We start from the raw sequence: 15,047 nt of genomic DNA on the forward strand, positions 1-15,047 counted from the left end.
GTGTGCTCAATGTTCATAAATATTTGTCTCTTTTATTTTGTGCAGACCAAGCTAGGGAAAACTTATGGTTTAAGTTTCCCAAAAATTTGAAAGTTTGAGTTTTGAACTTTATTCATACATCTCAGCAACCACAATAAGATAGAGTGTTTTTATGTGTTGCAAGAAGAGTCTTATGAAGTCATGTATGATGTCAATTCAGACCGTGAACAGTAAACTACCCTTGTACTTTATCTCAATTTTTTTTAACATATATTTTTATTTTGAGCTCTTCCTTTTCTTTACAACAGAAGACTTAGTTGAAAAAAAAAGAAAGAAAATACATACACATACATAAGACTTCTTCTTCTGACAGAGGAGTCATACTTCAAAATCAGACCATTTGTCTAAAAACTTTCTATATCTCTCATTTCTGCCGTGAAGTTTTAATATTTAAGTTAACTAATGTTAAAGAAGGGATCATCTTCTTTATTTTACAGTTAAAAATTGTTTTCTTTACTATCAATAACAGATGATTCATAAGATCCGAGAAAGAGGTGTCACCCAGCAAAATTTGTTTAGCAGATAGTTTCTTTGGGGCTTCAGTCGAAGCACCCCATATCAAAATGAAACCATTCCAAATACACTGGATACTCTCACATTCAACAAAATGATGCGTCAAGGTCTCTTCTACTTGTTCACAAAAGATGCAAAGACTACTCTTTGTACTAGGAGGGTTCATTCTGTACAGTTTTCTGTTTGTATAAATCAAATTGTGTACGAAGTCTTGTAATTTAGATTCTAGAGACACTTTAAAAGGTAACAAAAAAATTTCTGCCCATTCCTCCGTATCAATGGTGAACAAACGTGAGAAATAAAGTTTACATTTTGCTGGTATGAAATAATTGGATGAAAGATGCTTTCTAATATCTCTTTAGCTGCAAAGTAATACTTTGCAGCTAGATATTAAAGCAAACAAACTTTGTTTTGAGAAAGATTCCGATTGGCAATACTGGTCTTACTAGCACAGGGTCACAATTTTTCCACTTCAATGGAATAGCATCAAGAATACCCAACAAAAACATAAAATGGTTTAAATTACATCCAAGAACTTTAAGATTAGCTTGATTTTTATATTTAGCATTGTTCCCAAAAATATCAGATAAATAAATAATACCTTTTTTGTACAGATATGGATGAAAAACAGATTTGTTATCAAGAAGAATATTTGCATTATTCCAAATAACCTGCTCCACTGAGGAGTGGAGGATACTTTCATAGAACTTTTGAAGCCGAATAGGCAACACTTTAACATCATAGTTACAGTGGAAAATTAACTCATTTCCAGTATCTTTTGTAAAGTAGGAAAAAATAGCTTCCATGGATGATTGACAGAGTCAGAAAGATAACGTTGAATCCATGAAATTCTATATGCCGTTATTATACAATGAAAAAATATCAATCATGTTGATGCCACCTTCCCCTATATTACCAATTAAAGTATTACTTTATCTCAATTTTGGCTTATCTTTGACCTGCTTTCACACATCTTGACATATCTAGCTCAAAAATAAATCTTGTTTAAGTTTCTACCAGCACCACAGGGAGTTCTTCTCTTTCACAGTGCCTGTTAGCTCTAACATGATTTGTTTGTTGTTCACAAGCAAAGAAACACCATCTTTTTGGTTGTAAAATTCTTAATTTTAAACCCTGTCATACACAATACATGTTCTGGTAGACAGCAATATCAAATAGCTACTTCACATTGATAGCAGGGTTATGTCACTAGACTTTCAGCCACTGTCCAAGTCATAGCATAGACCTGTGTCACCAACAATGACATGTTTCTTGAAGATTTGAATGTGTCTCATCATTTTCTCTTTCAGAGCCATGGTATGACATTGGAGGGTCTGATGAGTCATGTGATAACACTGTTGTCTCCCAGCTGGCTGTATCTTGATGCTGATATGTTACCAGGCATTGCTGTAAGTAGTCTGTGTTTCACAGTGGCTTACCTTACTCTGTGGACTTGTAGATATCGGCAACTTTCTAAAGAGAACAACTTTTTTCATAAGGGCTATGGTGAAAGTTGATTTAAGTTTATAGAATTTAATGAGAGAAAAGCAACAGATTTTTAACAGTGCTGGTCAAGATGTATTTGATAAAGCTGTATGAAAGATATAATGGTAGTTACTGGATAGGTTGTTCAATAAAGAAGTCAAAATATCGCTATATAGTCACTGCATTATTGTAATAGTCGCGCCAGCAGCTTACTGACTACACATGCACAGATTCATAATATACTGTGCAAGTAACCGGAAGTGTACCCGACTTTCATGGGCGCCGCCATGTTTTTTTGAGCCCTGATAAATAAATACAAAATTTGCAAAGTGTTATTTTATAACACGCCATTAATAAAATATATCTCTTTTATATAGCAAGTAAGTATTGTTATCCACCATGTCACTGATACAAAATATAGTTACTATCACGCCTAAAAAATAGAAAAAGAGAGAAAACTGTCTTGCATATGATATAAACGAGGACATACGCAAAGAATACTGGGATTGAATTTTGGAAAGCGCCGTCTGTGTCAATAACTAGATGGAAAAATTGCCTGTTTTCAGCTGGCAAGTGGAAGTTGGGCTGTGCAGTTTCTCTTACAACGATAATGATGGCACAATACATCCTTTGTTAAACACAATGGGGAGTTATCATGATAAAAATTGCCAATATTATGTCATCATTTTTAAACATTAAGCGGTGTATCATGTACATGAACTGTTTTCATCAGAGTCTGGGGTAAACTGGGCATTGTTGTCGTACAAACGTATACAGCAAGTAACAATTAATTCTATTTCATCCTTTACTATTACTAATTATGAATCAATACAAATAACATTTCTAATCTTATTTAACCCCTGGCGCGACACCAAGGGCTGAGCCATATATAATATTAAGTTAAAGATATATGATTTTGTTATCTACATCGTGATGAAAATATCCTTGGAATCATTGATAAACCTTTGTAGTGTGTAAGTTGATCATTGGATTCTGCATTTAATCAACAAGATCACACACTGGAAAATAATCGATGCGTAAATGGTACTGTCATGACAAAGATGATACCCCTTGTAGTATGACTTCCTTATTTTATTGTCTTTTAAAGTTTTGTTATTGTGTAAATTAATGGCAAAATTGTATTTTAGCAGGGCTAAAGTGACATATTTACTGTGCAGTAGGAAGTTGAAAATATACCATTTGGTTTCGTAAAATATACTGGAAAACAATTGATAATATAACATTTGTAACATGGAATGTTTGTACAAAAGTATTCAATTCCTCATGTTACCATCTGTGTCATCAGATATTCCTTCAAGACTGTCAGATGTGTAAATATCAATAAGTACTCTTGAAATAAGTTGCCGTATTTAGCAGATAACTAAAAAGACTATCAGTTATTAGAACATCACCGTGCCTTTCCATTTTGATGCTAAAAATGTTTAAGAAATAATGCTATCACGTATTTCGCAGATCTCAATAGACAATTGATAGCTGACATATTTATCAATACTGTCATGTATAGGTTTTCAGTGAAACTGATATCTGTATTTTAATAATTAATTTCTCATACTCCATACGTCGTAATGATATTTATGCATCATACAAGCTATATCAGAGGACAATCTACTGTACATTGCATGTTAAAGGTGTAAAAGGAGATTTTGTTGACATTTTGTCTTGTCATTTTGTCACATGTATATTTGAAGTGTATTTTTACTATAATTGTTCTATATATGTTGGTACAGATATGCCAGTCAGTATGGTCACCTCAGAGTGTTGAGAATGCTATACAGGAGCAATGCCTTCCATTTCTCAGAATTGCTGCGTTGCTGCAACATTTCATCTTCCAAGATGATCTGCCACCGTGTCAGGTTAGTGATTTTGTTGATCTATCAATGACTTTGGCAAGTCATTACCTCATTAAACCATCTTCCTGCCTGGTATGTTACAAGCTATCCTACCAACTGGGTAGAAACTAGCCTTCTAATATGTGTATGCAGAAGATTACATGCCAGAGTCATAATCCTGCTAGGTATTTGGCAGGAAAATTGCCCATTTTTTGGGATGGGTTAGCTGTCATTATTTGAGTGTGATTTGAATAATTTTCACATGCCTATGGTAGAGTGAACAAGGGTTAGAGTAGGAAAAAGCATCATATCATTCAGTTGGTTCCCCTGGAAAAGCAGGCTATTTCCATACCATTCAGGCTGACTTCTCACATGTTATGTCAGTACAAGACGTTATACAACCACAGTGCACAAACACCACACCATTAAAGCCCCTGTAGCTGTAACTCTTGAAATTTGTTGACCTGAAAAGGGCTTTCTATTTTCTCTGGTTTTCTGTAAATTCTACAAATTTAAAGGATATAGCCTTCTACTGCTGAAAAATTGGACAAGTAGATTTAAATTTTAAGATGGAGCTGCATGTCGCCAACAGTTTTTTTCAAAGCAATATTTCTCATCAAAAATGACAAGGAAACCCCTGAATAATATATATTTTCAAAAAGCAGAGACTCTAAAGTTTAGTATGATAGCAGTAGTTTACTCAAAGGATGAATTTGGTGTATATTTGGGGTAAAAACCTCAATTTTGGTATTAACGATAAAAATTAATTTAAGTAAAAAAGTTGATGCTATTTTCTGAAATGTAATACTTCACTTAAAAGAAGACTATATGTAGAAACAAGCGACCTAGCGGCCGATATAGCTCCACTGTGTTAATGTAGAGAATAACTATTTTTGACACATGTTGATGAAGGTGGAAATCTTTGATAGCTCAATGCAGTGGCCAGAAAAAAGTGGCTAAAATAGCTGCAAAAATACACAATAGAAGATTTCATTGTACTTTGAATATATCACATTGGATCATCCCTAAGAACATGTCAACCAAAGCTATCTGATGAGTAGTTTTTTGGAGAATAAAATTTTCTGACCAAAAATGGCAACAATTGCCCCAAAAAATAAAATTTGCAGATTTCATCATAATTTCAAAAGATCAAATTTAGTTCATCTATAGAAACCTGTATACCAAATTTCAAAGCTGTTGAACAGTACTTTTTGAGAAACACATTTTTTAACCAAAAATGGAAAAAATTGACCCAAAAATTCAAAATTGCAGATTTCATCATAATTTCAATAAATATTATTAAGTTCATCTATAGAAACCTCTATACCAAATTTCAAAGCTATCAGATGAGTAGTTTTGGAAATACACATTTTTTGACCAAAAATGGCAAAAATTGCCCCAAAAATACAAAATTACAGATTTCATCAGAAATTCAATATATATTACTTAGCTCATCTGTAGAAACCTGTATACCAAATTTCAAAGCTATCAGACCAGTACTTTTTGAGAAACACATTTTTTGACCAAAAATGGCAAAAATTGCCCCAAAATTACAAAATTGCAGATTTCATCATAATTTCAATAAATATCATTAAGGTGATCTGTAGGAACCTGTATACCAAATTGCAAAGCTATCAGATGAGTAGTTTTGGAAATACACATTTTTGACCAAAAGTGGCAAAAATTGCCCCAAAATACAAAATTGCAGATTTCATCATAATTTCAATAAATATCATTTAGTTCATCAGTAGGAACCTGTATACCAAATTTCAAAGCTATCAGATGAGTAGTTTTGGAAATACACATTTTTTGACCAAAATTGGCAAAAATTGCCCCAAAAATACAAAATTACAGATTTCATCAGAAATTCAATATATATTACTTAGCTCATCTGTAGAAACCTGTATACCAAATTTCAAAGCTATCAGACCAGTACTTTTTGAGAAACACATTTTTTGACCAAAAATGGCAAAAATTGCCCCAAAATTACAAAATTGCAGATTTCATCATAATTTCAATAAATATCATTAAGGTGATCTGTAGGAACCTGTATACCAAACTGCAAAGCTATCAGATGAGTAGTTTTGGAAATACACATTTTTTGACCAAAAGTGGCAAAAATTGCCCCCAAAATACAAAATTGCAGATTTCATCATAATTTCAATAAATATCATTTAGTTCATCTGTAGGAACCTGTATACCAAGTTTCAAAGCTATCAGATGAGTACTTTTGGAAATACACATTTTTTGACCAAAAATGGCAAAAATTGCCCCAAAAATACAAAATTACAGATTTCATCAGAAATTCAATATATATTACTTAGTTCATCTATAGAAACCTGTATGCCAAATTTCAAAACTATCAGACCAGTACTTTTTGAGAAATACATTTTTTGACCAAAAATTGCAAAAATTGCCTTAAAAATACAAATATGCAAATTTCACCACAATTTAAACAAATCTGTCTGAAGTCACCCTAAGTAAACTGCATATCAAATTTCAAAGCAATCAGACAAGCGGTTTCAGAGGAGAAGATTTTTTTACCAAAAACACCAAAAAATGCCCCAAAAATACAAATATGCAAATTTCACTATGATTTGAACAAACTTAAGTGAGGTCACCCCAAGTGAGCTGCATATAAAATTTCAAAGCAATTGGACTTGCGGTTTCAGAGGAGAAGGCAATTGTTGACGGACGACGACGGACGACGACGACGACGGACGACGACGGAAAATCAACCTATTTGATAAGCTCCGCGTCGCTGACAGCGGAGCTAAAAAACTACTATTTTATTTTGCATTATCTATCCTCATTCTAGAATGGCAAGGGTTGAATTACTGACACCCAACACAGCGTATTTCGCTCAAAACTCAATTTTTTGCAAATATTCTATGTTGACTGACAACCAGAAAAATCATGATTAGCAAAATTAAAAAACTTCTTATTCAAAATGTAAGAACTTTATTTCCAAACAAAATAGTTGTTTTGTTATATAGCATTTAAAGAACATAACATGAAAATTTCAGAAAATTTGACCCAGCCAGAGTAGAGTTAAATTCTTTGGAGATTTTGAAATTGGGAGGAAAAAGAAGCCAGGAAATTGGGATATTTACATACATTAACATAAATTAACACTTCTTCATCACACAACTTAAGACTAATTGACAAGTTAAAAGGTGAACCCAACCAATTAATTAATCTTGAGTTGACAAAATTATTAAAATTGAATGAATATTTGCAAAAAATTGATTTTTGAGCAAAATACGCTGTGTTGGGTGCAGCGCCCCATTAACTGTTATTTTGATTTCCCGCCATTTTTAAAAACTGGTAATATTAAGAAGAAAACCAGCATACGATGTTCCAGTGGAAAACATTCAGCACTATGCGTTATATTGGACTACCCTGTTGTTTCTGTGAAGATTCCAATGCATATATGCACGACATACAGTGTTTTTGCTTTATTTGCATGAGGGCGCCATTTTATGTTTGGACAAACGTTTATTTATCTTGCTTAAAATTGCACATGCAGTCCCAGTGAACAGTTTATTATACTTATTTTTAAAAGGGTTAATTGAAAAATCAATGACTTTGATAACACATCACTGACGTACTATATACATCACTGACATACTATATACATCACTTACTTGGGTAAGGCATCACTGACTTACTATAGACATCACTGACTGAGGTAGGGTTATCATGAACTTACTATATACATCACTGATTTGGATAAGGCATCACTGACTTATTATAGACATCACTGACTTGGGTAGGTTATCTTGAACTTAATGTAGACACCACTGATTTGGGTAAGGCATCACAGATTTACCATAGACACCACTGATTTGGGTAAGGCATCACTGACATATTATAGACATTACTGACTTGGCTAAGGTATCAGCAATTTACTACAGACATCACAGACTTGGGTAAGGTATCACTGACTTACTATAGACATCACTTATTTGGGTAAGGCATCACTGACATACTATAGACATCACTGACTTGGGTAAGGTATAACCAAATTATATAGACATCACTGACTTAGGTAGGTTATCTTGAACTTAATGTAGACACCACTGATTTGGGTAAGGCATCACAGACATACTATAGACATCACTGACTTGGGTAAGGTATCACTGACTTACTATAGACATCACTGATTTGGGGTTTTTTTTCAGACCGTGATGTAGCAGAGACATCATGACATTCACAGACTTTTCATCTTGCAGTATTTGCATTGCTATGAATTATAAATAAGATTACATGTCTGTTCTGAAATTGACTATCCATAAGATGACACCATAGTTATTTGCATAATGGGAAGAGTAACAAGTGACTTCATGACCCTAAGCATAAAATTCTTGTGACTTTACAACTTTGCTGTAGCAAAATTTTTGATGCGACCGTGCCAACGAAAATCAGTATGACCCCTGTTATGTCCCCTCCACCGAAAACGCAAAGTAATGTCTGCGCATCTTTGTGATCATGTATGATCAATGTTGACCAACCAATTGATCCTAGAGTCCAGTCTTTTAACTGACTTGTTGCCATTTTTGATGTAAGTTAAGTTGAAGCTGCTGTGACTTTGCATTTGCCGTTCACCTGATAAGCTGATAACAGTAGCAAAGTTAAAATATATGCAAAGCTAATTAGTATTGAACTGGTTGATGAAAGGCCTGTCAATCATCCTGTATATGTTTTCATGTAACTCAGTACACAGTCCATCCAGCCACCTATGATGCATGGCAGGACATGCAAGCTTCCCAACTTGGTCATTTCAGGAGAAACGTACTGCCAGTATCATTCACTCACTACATTCTCAAATGCACTAACAAGTGTTTTTACCCCATGATCATACAAGTGCAGATACCATGATGCAGGATCATATTGTGGTCATTTCAGTCAAAGCATTTCATACCGAAAGTAACATTAACATGCAATAACTTGCTAAAATTACTTTATGTTACACAATCACCAACATGAACTAAGTCTTAGCCAGCATTTAATCATTACCTTACTTAGATTCCTGAGTCCTACACAAAGATGAATTATCAATCACCTATTCAATGATGTGAATCATAACACTATCTAGATTTCAACTCCATTTATGATTTCATGCATTATGCACATAATAATAACAGTTTTGTTGTTTGTTCACACAGAATGTTGACTTAGAATTTGAAGTGTTGGTCAATTACCTGGGCTTGGTGGGTAAGGACTTACCAACAAAGGGACAAACGGTGTACAGTCTACGATGTCTGCAGTTTGTTCACAGTGATCCAAACACTGTTATCAAAGTATGGTGTGAGGAACTGGCCAGATTTGTGAAGAAACTGCAACAGACAGGCAAGGTTGGTAGTTTTACATCATAAATTTTAAGGAGACAAGAGTGTGACATAAAAACTTTTAGAACTCTAGTCATTAGAAACTGGAGGGTATTACATGTGGATATGGGGTGAATTTTCAAAAGGATACATTCACCAAAATGATTGTGTTGAACATTTACCAATCTTGGTAAACATTGGTAGATGCTCTGTAAACTATAGCTATATTACCATGGCATTGAAAAACAGTGTGCAACGCTAGAGAAACATTTACTGGAGTACCGCCCTTTAGAAACATCCTAAATTTACAGGGTTCCGCAATCCATAATGCTATGTGGATTTAATCTCCAAGGTGAACATACATAAATGCTTTGAATTTCAGTTTATATTTTGCGTTAAATGCATCAGCAGCAGAATTCCATTAGGGAGTGATTTGAATTGTTTGGATAATTCACTGATAGTTGTGTTTATGAAGACGCAATTCTACAAATATTGTGGTAACATGCATTTTGCCTTCACAGAATCTACTGTTGTACAATCCAACATTCTATGCGCCAAGGTTACTGGAACTGCCACAGAACTATGATAAGATATTTCAATACTACAGAAAACGACAATGTCATGTTTGTTGTCAAGTTCCCAAAGACCCAGCAGTGTGTTTAGTTTGTGGTGCAATGGTTTGTCTGAAATCAGAGTGTTGCAGACAACAGAGTATACTGGAATCAGTACAGGTGATTGTTTTCATATACTCTCTTTTCAAGTTTCAAATTCATTGTTCTGTGGGTTTCAAATTCATTGTTCAATGGGTATTGCTCAAGACACAAAGTATATGTAGTCAGAGGAAACAAGAAATGTTGAATTGAATTTAAAAATTGTCAGCAATTTTATTATGATGATGCATGTCTTAGCCAGGATAAAACAAATCTTTTATCTTTCACCTTGTCTAAATTCTTATCAGTCAAAAAACCTTACCTTGAAGCATACATGTACATATTTATTTAGTTTAGTGACATTGAATGCTTGATGTTACTCTGCTGTTTACAGCTATTGCTGGTATATCAAATGTATCTTGTATCATGGCACATTTTCCATGTAATACTGAATAAATTTGTAAAGCATAGTTTGTCAGAGTGAGGGTTAAAGGTATACTGTCATCTGTTCCACTCTTGCCACAGTTACTATGGAAAGACAAAATCTAACAATCACAGATTTTAAGTGGGTGGCTGCTTTTTAAAAACAGCGCCCTTGCATAGGCATTTTGAATACTAAGGAACGCCCCTTGGACCATATATGGTCATATTTAGATTACGGGTGACTGTATACCTTTAAGCTGGCAATGCCAAGGTAAGACCGGATTCGTTACAGAAATTCAAGCAAAAACCCAGTGACATTATATCTCAAGATAAACACACCAATTATTAGTGGAAATTACAAGAGATGTCAAAATTATGTGTGCAGTCCGATAAAACATGAGTATTTTTAACAGTTACAAATGATAACTCACCATAAAAATGAGTTCACAGATGTAAATATTATCAATTGATTTCAGCATGCTATCAATTGTGGTGCTGGTACTGCCCTCTATCTTGGAGTCAATTCATCTACAGTTATAATTGTTAGGGGTCAAAGGGCATGTGCTTGGGGGTCACTCTACCTGGATAGCCATGGTGAAGAAGATCGTGACCTCAGGTATGTCAGAGATTCCATAAATCAAGATATCAATCAAAGATTCAAGGTTGACCTTTCAAGTAACAGTACAAATTCAACAGTCACATATTGTTGTAGTGATGGAAGTATAAGCCCATTCTCCATGAGAGAACCATAATTCAAGTGCTTGGTCAAAGTTATTTGTGTGAATTAGTTTTAGCATGATTGGAATATAACAACCAACATCAGCTACTTTAAATGAAACAAATATTTTGACAGTGCACAGCCTTATTAAATCACTGCATAAATATAAACTACACTGCAGGAAGAGTTTGTCAAGAAACTTGTGATTTTATAGAGTCATATTATTCAAAGGTTCAAAACCAAATTTGTTTTTAGAGCCCATTTCTGTAGTGTGTGCTAGTCATAGTGTTGGGATATTTCATCTGTATATTATTTTGACTTTCATCACAAGATTTCACGAAAAAGTAAATGTATTGTGTTGTTAACTTGTTGACATTTTACAGTTATGTGTGTTTATCATTCAATAACTATATCCATACTTTTACTTCATAATCTCACTGCACTGCAAACTTTTGTTGAGGACAAACAGAGGCAAGGGAGAAATTGCTTTGAATTCAATTGCAGAACTTACATGACAATTAGAGATGGACCCATTCTTTTTTCCTTGCTAGAGTACAGTTTGGCTCATTTACTGAGAATTATTGAATTAAAATGAGTGACGTTGTTTTTTATTGTTTTATTCTGTCTTACAGGAGAGGCAAACCATTACATCTGAGCAGAGAAAGATTTCAAGTCCTTGAACAACTCTGGAAAACATTGAGCATTGATCATTCTTGTAAGAGATGGATGTGGCATCACAATAGATTATGATAAAGTAGATGTAGAGTGGGTATCATAATGTCAAGAGAATACTATCTAATAATTGATACTTTGCTGAGAAATCATTGTTTATCATTGGTAATTTCTTGAGTGAGTGAGTTATACTCAACTGTCAAAATGGAAAGACAAAGATTGTCATATTTTTTGTAACAAATGAAGGATGTCTTCAAGAGATGTATCTCCAAGCATGGTAGCATTATTTGATGGTTTGCAATGTCTGCACAATGCTTCTTTTACAAAAATACAAAGAATGGTTGCCGGTATTTCTAGTTCAAATTTTGGTTGACTAGCAAGGGTTGACCAGCAAGCATTGACCAGCAAGGAATTTCTGCAAAACTGACACTATTATTCTCACTAGAAAAGACTTGTTCAAGGTTTTAGAGTAATAAATTGTCTCATCTTTAACTTATCTGAAATTTTTATGCAATTGTGTATAATGATAAACATGATTTGAAGATATCGATAAAATTATTAACACATCCAGGAATTCTTAGTCATGTACATGTCAGTCATTGAAAAGATTGAAACTCAAATGTAATCAATAAATCAAATTAAAAAAAGTTTTTTATTTCTACTAAAAGGTATGTTGAATTCGTTTAACAGAATGGCTCTCAGATATTTTGGCTTTACTAACCTTGCTTAGATCATTTTCACCATTTATTTATTGCAAAGTAACGGTATATGACTTTGAAGATTTTATTTTAAATCACTTTCAAAGTTTCATTTACTTAAGAATGAAATTTTTCATGGAAGACATGAAATTTCTTGAGATCATGACAGACAACTTGTTCAAAGTTGACATTTGTGGTTACATAGTTACCAATATTGTGACAAGTGGTAAATATCTCATGACACTGGAAAGTACTGATCAATTTTTGCCTTCTTTGTCAATATGCTCACTAACAATTCCAATTGAGATCTAGTTGAGGTTCAATGTCACGTCTTTTTGTGACACAGAGTAAACAGGTCAGTATGTGTTAGTCCATTCATCCATTGCAATTTATTATCACCTTGTATTTGATTTTCTTGTTACTTTTGCTAAAGAACATAACTGTAACTTGTGTTTTTAAATCCAGAACAATCAATATACTCAGAGGAGAGGATTTTGACCACAAGTTTGTCTGTGACATAAATTCTATGCATGAATAGTATAGTCTGGTTGATATACTGTCATGTGCATATGTTCAATCTGAAGTAATGACTGATATGTATAGCTGGAGATGGTGCCATTGTTTTAGCCCCCATACTCAGAAGGAACACTATAAAAGGGCAAATGTCATCACTCTGTCAGTCTGTATGTGTCAATCTGTGTGCCTAAATTTGTAGTGTTCATAACTCAAAAGTAGCAAATTAAATGTGAGCAGTTTAAGTATGTGGAATGTTTGGATAATAATCTGGAAGTGGGTGGAATCTTGTAGATGTGGCTTGCATAATTTGAAAAAAAAAATAATTATAATTTTTTGTGTATGTTTCAAAAATTTTACTGATGACAGATTTATTACTTTGATATTTCATAGATATTTTTGTTGAGATATTCCATTTCACACTTGTTCAAATAAGCAGAAAATTTTTGTTTGGTGATTTTTTCATCAAAACTCTTTTTCTTATCCAAAAGGTCTCAAATGTGGTGTTTAGGGTTTTTTGGATGACAAATGATAATAAAATATTCTCTTGTAAATTTTTAACACAATTTTCTCATTTTTTATGAAATCATCTTGTTAGAAACCACTGCTTTCAAAGTTTAATGATGGCTTCCTAAAGATGACATAATGTTTGTTTTTGAAAGCATTGACAAATTTGATGTGTAAATTTTAGGCAATGTTTTAGTTTTCACTCAAAACATATTTTCTTAAAATGATGGTCTTATTTTATTGTTCTATTGACACAAACAAAACACCATGATGGACTTTCCCCCAACAAGATGAATCGTAGTAGTTATAACCTACCTAGAGATCCTCAATAATAAGATGTACAGTAAAACTAGAACTCAAGGAAGAGGTGGCAATCAGTCAGAAAAGTGCCAGCCATCGGGTCATGTCTTTGAACATGATACAAGATCCACTTCTAAGTAAGCGGTGGTGCCACTTCTGAAAGTGCATTGTTGTGTGGTGTAGTTCTCTTTTCTTTGATTTCATTTAAATTGATAATGTATGATTTGTAGTCAGGACAAGCAGCAGTTTAGAAGAAAATATTCAAATTTGAATGACATGTAAAGGAGAATTCTGTTGACATTAATGAATCAATTTGTGTTCAGTGTTCACAAAATCAGGTGTTTGCTGGTAAATTAACAGCAAATATACAGGGAATTCATAAAATTGATAATTATTGGGTTGACTTGATTAGGGCGACCGGTTTGGACCGGTGCATGCAGGACAACTAAGTTCATACTTGATTGGTTCGGGGATTTGGTGTTCGCATCTATTTGGGGATCCTCGACTAGCCTGATCCAGTTTGGTCGGGAGCAGACAAATACACAACATGGCGGCCACTTGATTGGAGAATCCGCCGGGTGACCCCGACCATGTGACGGAAAAAAACGGTGACGCTCCAGTCAGGTAAACCAGGGCGCCCCAATCAAGTCCACCCATTAATTACCCCAATAGTGGCTTTATGAATTTTTTAAATATTATTTGTTGTTCATCAGTGATTTCAACAACATATGAAGAGGTCTTTTTGTGAGTGAACACTCAGTGTGAATGTGCATATCATGGCTCACTCAAATTTCAAATTTTCTTTTCCATGCAGAGTTCAATTTTGTAAATACAGTGATATTTTATTATTAAGCCATGATTTTCTTTGTAAATGTTGTACATACACATGATGTAACTTTTGCACAGCGTTGTTTAAAAATACAGTCTAAATAAATTAATTGATATGCAAAATTGTTCACAATCGTTCACAACCAGATTGAAAACACCGTATTTTCTACCCTGGGTTCATAGTTCTGTTGATGTATGGAATTTTCCTTGAGGCTGTTGCTTCAATAAAGTTTGTGTGCGATGTGTGATAGTGAATTTATGAGAATGAGTGCTTCACAAACTCTACAGTGTGTGGAGAGGTTACTTAACCACTCTGTTTTTGAGAGTTGGGATTTGGCTGAGTGGTTTTGTCTCTTGCTTCTCCGCTAGTTGACCCGGTGCCATATGTTGTGAGATCAAACCGGATTGAAAACACCATTTCAGCAAGTTGAAGTAGTGGTTTCCATGTTCAAAGCATCCATTGCCAAAACATTTGTCTACATCCTAAAATTCATGTTTGTGATACTTCATTGAATCCAGAG

The 15,047-nt window shown here is 34.0% G+C and overlaps 1 protein-coding gene across 2 annotated transcripts in view; it reads left to right on the top strand.

Annotated features, from left to right (window-relative positions):
* Window positions 1-14,636, top strand: part of LOC139139741 (E3 ubiquitin-protein ligase UBR3-like) — a 49,397-nt gene extending 34,761 nt beyond the window's left edge. Inside the window, exons 29-35 of one of the 2 annotated variants that reach the window (XR_011553873.1) lie at window positions 1,863-1,961; window positions 3,786-3,911; window positions 9,056-9,244; window positions 9,739-9,948; window positions 10,767-10,906; window positions 11,641-11,831; window positions 12,235-12,368. Coding sequence is in view for 1 of the 2 variants with exons in the window: in XM_070708606.1 (XP_070564707.1) it covers window positions 1,863-1,961; window positions 3,786-3,911; window positions 9,056-9,244; window positions 9,739-9,948; window positions 10,767-10,906; window positions 11,641-11,758 (882 nt within the window). In the remaining variant the exon portion in view is untranslated. Of the gene's footprint in view, window positions 1-1,862; window positions 1,962-3,785; window positions 3,912-9,055; window positions 9,245-9,738; window positions 9,949-10,766; window positions 10,907-11,640 lie in introns of both variants that reach the window. The other variant, XM_070708606.1, reaches the window with a different exon arrangement.
* The last annotated feature ends 411 nt before the right edge of the window (window positions 14,637-15,047 follow it).

This window comes from Ptychodera flava, chromosome 9 (assembly GCF_041260155.1).
Source record: "Ptychodera flava strain L36383 chromosome 9, AS_Pfla_20210202, whole genome shotgun sequence".
Classification (NCBI taxonomy): Eukaryota; Metazoa; Hemichordata; class Enteropneusta; family Ptychoderidae; genus Ptychodera; species Ptychodera flava.